Below are 6,089 nucleotides of genomic sequence, written 5' to 3' on the forward strand. Positions count from 1 at the left end.
TACATTTTAAACCACCTGAGCCAAGGTGAGGTAGCATTAAACAAATGTTAACAAATTATGTTCTGGTGTAGAATTGTAACAAAGACACTAAAATTCCACATTTCTTTTTTTAATTTTGCCACAATTCGTGACATGAGAGATGTCACGTTTTGGTCAAAACCTGTACAAAATATAACATTCAGGATTTTGGCTTCAAGATGGCATCATTCTTTATACAGATTACAATTTGTAAAGGAACAATTATCAACGCGCACACTATTGCTATGTAATGAAATCGAACTTCACCGATTTGAGATGAAATGTCTACAGATTTTCCTTGAATTTAATTTAAGCCCAAAATGAGCATTTTTTGCTTTACAATTTGAAAATTGTGCAGCAGCTGCGATACATATTCTTATGCTATTGTTTGCTTCCTCCATTATTCCATGGTTTGTGTTATTGGTGATTTGTAAGAATTGCTATAGTACATATTAGAAATACTAGTAACTATATGCTAAAGAGTATTACAGATTTTTAGTATGCCTTTTAAATTTATAGTTTTATGATGAAATTAGAGGCCTGTTCTTAAACACATAAGATTTCATCAAGCTTACAAACACAACCACGCTGAAGGCAAATAGTTTATTCTCCTTCTTATGTAAAAGTTTGTCATAGTAACACTTTCAAGTTATAACTTAACTTATAACTAAGTATCTTGGACACAATACATTGCGGGACATTCCTTCGCTATCGTATTAGTATTGATATCAGAAATACAATAACTGTATCATTTGAAAGCGATATCTTCGCGAACAAATATTTTCTGGTTAAAACACAAGGGTGTTATTAGCGAAATGGAAGCAATTTTCCTCAAATAAAAGTTATTAGATATCGCGCCCGGATGGAGTGCGGGGCCTGCGGGGGAGCGGGAGAGCGGGGGGTGTATGTGAGGCGCATAATTTTACTCTCGCCAAATATTATTCTCAAAGGTTGTAATGGAGCACCTTGTTTTCCAAAAAAACTTTATAATAATAATCCGCTGTGCTCTATTCGTAGCGATTCACCTCACTTGTGTTGGCCATATTTATAACACAATACAAATTATTTGATGCTTAGCTGTAATATAAAACTACTCTATCAATTAAAAATAGATCAGGTCACGTCAGCGGCATATTGTTAACTACGTCATGTAGTGCAGGCTGCGCTAGAGAGCGACCGGCACGAAGCGCAAGACTTGTCCGACGTATAAATAACATCAAATTTTAAAGCGCCCGAAAGTGTTTCCCTGAAGTACTTGAGCTTTTAATACCAAATACGCCGGAGCATAGATTAATATAAATTGTAGAGGTTTACTCTGCGGCATGGGGATAATGTCTACAAAATGTTCAGTGAAACACTCGACGTGATTGAATTAAACTAGGGGTACAGAATAAAAAAGTCTACAACCGGTTTTGCATGATAAAGTTTATCTGCCTCCGTACGACTTATATAGTTCTCAAAGCTTATTACTATACATTTGTATGAAACTACAACTGTGTAATATATTATGTTAGGCACATTTGTAGAGCATCTCCGCTCTACACACCAGATAACGGAAGCCTCGCGGCGACGGATTAATCGTATTGATCTCTCCCTATCTTTCCAATCTCACAATTTCCTTATGCTGTATTGAAAACTTATAAAATAAGCCGAGCATTTCTCATATATAATGTATCTATCATAGAATCATACTCTTTATAATCCATTTTATATATCAATGATTAAGATTGACTTGTTTTTGTTAGAGAAGCAGGTGTTACTTTCGTAACGTACATGTAAGCATAGATATATGAATGTAGGACCGCGCAAATGTGGTCTCTGTTTGCCCCTCAGAATTACGGGCGTGAGTTATGTTATTGTTGTTGTTCGAAATTAGTGTGAAAACATTCAATAACTTACAAGATTTGTTCTAATAATGTCAGGATATGCAGTATACAAATGTCAATGTTGTCAGGTGAGTCATCGAGCGCGCCGGCTCGCAACACGCCGTCGTCATTGTCGGCGCCGCTGGCCGCGCCGCTCGTCGTGCCGCTCACCACGCCGCTTGCTACGCCCGTACGTATAAATTAACCAGTTACCAGGGACCTTTGCCACCAGTGAGCCTTCGCGCAGGGGTACACGAGGTGCGGGACGTCCGGTCGCCGTACCGTACGTCCCGTAACCAATGGATGTACTAGGTTTGAGGGCTTATTTTACTCTCGGGCGCCTTATGTATATTCAATTAATGAATAATGCCCCAAAATATAAGTATCACAATTTTTGTAGCAGTGGATTTTCACGGTTACATCGACATAAATATGTAGAGTGTCAAATCGTGGTTGGGGGTGGGACCAAGATTACATTCAACTCAATATTTGCTTAACATCGACATTACAAAATGTCAACAACCTTTTTGTATACGAACGTCTTTCCAACTCTTAAGATCCTTTTTGCTTTCCTTATTTATACTCCGTTGACGTTATTTTTGTCGTCCTTGAATGGTTGTTGTTCGCGGGAAGAAAAGATTTCCTTCTTCTTTAGACTTTTATAGAAAGGAAATAAAGGAGCCACCTCCCGAATAATGCGACGACGGCTAAGCTTGTCTTTTCATAAACCGTTATTTTTTCACGTATTCTCTATTTGAATAAGTTTAACTATACTCGTATTATAGTCTCCCTCATAAGATATATTAATTACGTAATATGTTTGATCACAGTAACATAGTACACTAAGCAAGCAAACCACAAAGTAAAATAAACGACCTTATTATACGTTATTTACTTCTTATAATTATTTCATTTAACAAAAAAATATGTAGGACAAAATACGTTAAAAACAGTTTTAATTTAAATTGTTTCGTCACCGCTGTGAAAACGTTATTCTTTTCTACAGTGAAGGCATTCTCCAAAATGAGGTCGCCATTTACGCGATAGCTTTCGTATTTTCAATATTTTTGTTTAGTCATACCCACAGATAATGGCACTATAATTCCATACGCAATGCGTAAAAAGAAGCGCAACGCGACGGAGAAAATTCATATTTTATTCTTTGTTGCTGTTATTTTTTTGGAAACTACCCATTGACACTCCTTTAGCGTGTCTGTCTGAGTTAGTTTAGAATAAGCGATGCGATATCCCGATATCGAGGCAGTATCGTGCGGGCTTTGCGACCACTCCCGCCACTCCCGCACTAAAATAAACTTGAAGCGTCCACTGATTGGATGGACACTTTAGGACCATCGACACACTTTTATTGTATCTTGCTATGCTAAGTACTGTGCCACTTAATGTTTTATACAAAAAAAAACTTATTAGTTCAATGAAAAGACATGCGTTGTAAAAATATATAAGAGTTATGGAATTATTAGTCTTGTTATATTGTTTATTGAACTTTAAAATGACACATAGGTAATCTTACAATTTCTTTCTTATATTAAACCTGTGGCTTTTTCGTAGTAAGGCACTCAGTGGCTTATACTCGTAGTATAGATTATATAATAGTTGATAGCATTATAAGTTTTAATATAATTGACACTGAGCGCGTGGGTGTTGTGTCAGGTGAGCACGTGGGCGCCGCGCAGCGCGTCGGGCTCGCTGCGCGCCGCGGACCTCAACGTGGACGCCATCAAGGAGAAGCTGCTGGACAACCGGATCCCCGAGTCCTGCGTCTAGTGCGCGGGCAGCCGGCGGAACGTCACGGGCACGTCACGATCACATCGCGGACATGTCGCGTGCACGTTGCGGAACTCGACTCGTGTTTTGTCCTAAACACTGTCCTATGTAAATGAGATGTAGATAGAGCCTTTTACCGATGAGGTTATTCGTCACAACTCCCCCCTAACACTACTGAGTATCCAATTTCGAAAAATTCTCCCATTCGATCCATTCCGGAAGTAAATCTTTTTGATTAAACGAAACCATTGGAGCGAAATTGGATTCTCCCGATGTTATTTTGTAAAAATTGAAGACTTTAAACTGTAATTTTGTTTTAAAAACTCTTTGTGATGTAAATAATAGGTTGTAAGCGACTGATACTTTGCCACTTTTTTACATGTCAGTGAACTCTAGATAATATTATTAGTTAATTAATAATAATAAAAATACGTGAATGAATTCGTCGTGATCTGTATAAATATTGAATATTTTGTTTTGTAAATAGAATTTGTACTTGACTCTGATAGTTTAAAGTCGGCTCGAGAGAGTTACAAATAGACAAAGTGATGTCGGTACAGGCGCAGACAGACAGCTCTCGTTACAAATTGTCTCGAGCTAAAGAAGTAAGAAATACTTTCCTTTATCCGCAAACTTTAATGGCTGGGGTTTATTTTACAACCACGCCAGTTTCGTTTTATCGCAAAAAGCGAGTTTGTAAAGTATGTACAAAAATCTAATATTTTACCTTGACCTCATACAGACTTAAATATATATAGCGATATATAAATAACGTATCAAGTATCGAGGAAACAAAGTGTTGAGTTTAATATTGTGTCCTACAGATTCGAGCATTAAACTCAGATATGTCAAAGTTCAAAGTGTCCTAATTCATTATCAATTTGTTTCACATATCATGTTTACATGCGTTGCATATTGAAGTGGCTCGTGCATTTTGTAACAGACCACAGACTAACATATCGTTGTCGATCATATCAAGGTGTAGGCGGAGGCGAAGGCGCTCTCGAGACACAATTGATGTCGACCGACTGATCTTGGTGGGAATAGCGAATTAAAACTATCCTTAGGTAATTTTATTTATAAGTAAGAAGTGATTTGTTATTATAAAGTTTAAACAAACTCAAAGAGTTCGCCCTACTGTTGACTTATTTATTTTTGAAGAGAATAAAGGTTGTCTTGGAAGAGAATGTTGTTTTTATATACAATTTATAGAATAGATAAGTCCGTTTTACTAAATCCGAAATAAGGTAGTTAGAAGAGAAATTAAATTATGTTTCCTTACTTTGGCACTAACATAACTAAAGGTTAATAATAATTTATGAATATAAGAGGTAGTTGACTTTTAAATATTAGAAAAACTGTCTTCGCGCTACGAAATAAGAAATCTCGAAAGAAATAGCGAAACGCTTTTTTCATATAAGAAGGGTGCAAAATATCGGAAATACCGTTCATAAGGTTTGAAAATACCGCCGTAGACAGATCATTCCACAAAGCGACTGTGCGAAAACGCCAACCATCTGGTGTGGATGGTATCTGGTGGTCTGTTGTGTCGTCCAGAGGAGTGTATACCATAATATGTGATATATAGTTACATTGGTGTCGTTTCCCTTCGCCAGTTCGGACGAGTGTATATAATGCAAATGAGAATTGCACTGCTCTTGTAATTATGATCGCTACACCTTGCGCCGCTGTGATTGCAACTTGTACCGGGCCTCAAAATCCGCTTTATACGGTACATCATTAACTATTTTAGCTTTTCAGCCTTAAATTACATAACTAGCGTTAGATCCACAGAGGATGATATAAAACTTTATAAAAAAGTATCAAAGATAACAAAGGTTTCCCAAATCCATAAGGTCTAGTTTAGCTTGGCGCTATTGCTTTGTTTTGAGGGTAAGTGGATAATAATAGGAAGGGACACGAGGAGAGTCGTTAGGGCGGCGCCGCTGAAATGAATCATAATGGCCCCCGCGGATAGCGGCCTGCGCGCAAACCTTAAATAATGTAAACGGCTATAAGATGTAAAAATGCGCTGTCATTTTTTGGAAGGAAAAACTTTTTTCTTCATAGTGAGCTTAAATTTATTTTAGCCTTTTTTCCTTAACAAGTATGCGGTAAAAGATGATACGGTTTGGTAAATAAATGTAATATATGCTTACGCAATTCTCGCAACACGACGTTATGTAACAAAGTCATCTTATATTTTGTAACACTGAGATACTCATACCGTTGTTTATATTTTCAATGCTGTTCGTTATCTTTGTGTCATTCTTACTAAACATGGTAAATGACAACTGACAGCTATATGTGTATAAAAAAACAATATCAGGACATCTAACCGGTGACGAGGTATTTTCTAAAATCAGCTGCTTATTCCAATATGACACAATAATAGTAACAAATACGTAACTTTATACTAAT

At 37.0% G+C, this 6,089-nt stretch overlaps 1 protein-coding gene across 1 annotated transcript in view; it reads left to right on the forward strand.

The window, feature by feature from the left end:
• The window catches only part of LOC106719228 (nephrin), a 90,507-nt gene extending 85,661 nt beyond the window's left edge, over positions 1-4,846 (forward strand). Inside the window, exons 16-17 of the mRNA XM_045684483.1 lie at positions 1,973-2,073; positions 3,555-4,846. Of these exons, the coding sequence (XP_045540439.1) occupies positions 1,973-2,073; positions 3,555-3,668 (215 nt within the window). The 3' untranslated portion in view covers positions 3,669-4,846. The remainder of the gene's footprint in view (positions 1-1,972; positions 2,074-3,554) is intronic.
• The last annotated feature ends 1,243 nt before the right edge of the window (positions 4,847-6,089 follow it).

The sequence above is a fragment of the Papilio machaon genome, chromosome 1 (assembly GCF_912999745.1).
Source record: "Papilio machaon chromosome 1, ilPapMach1.1, whole genome shotgun sequence".
In the NCBI taxonomy this organism is placed as follows: Eukaryota; Metazoa; Arthropoda; class Insecta; order Lepidoptera; family Papilionidae; genus Papilio; species Papilio machaon.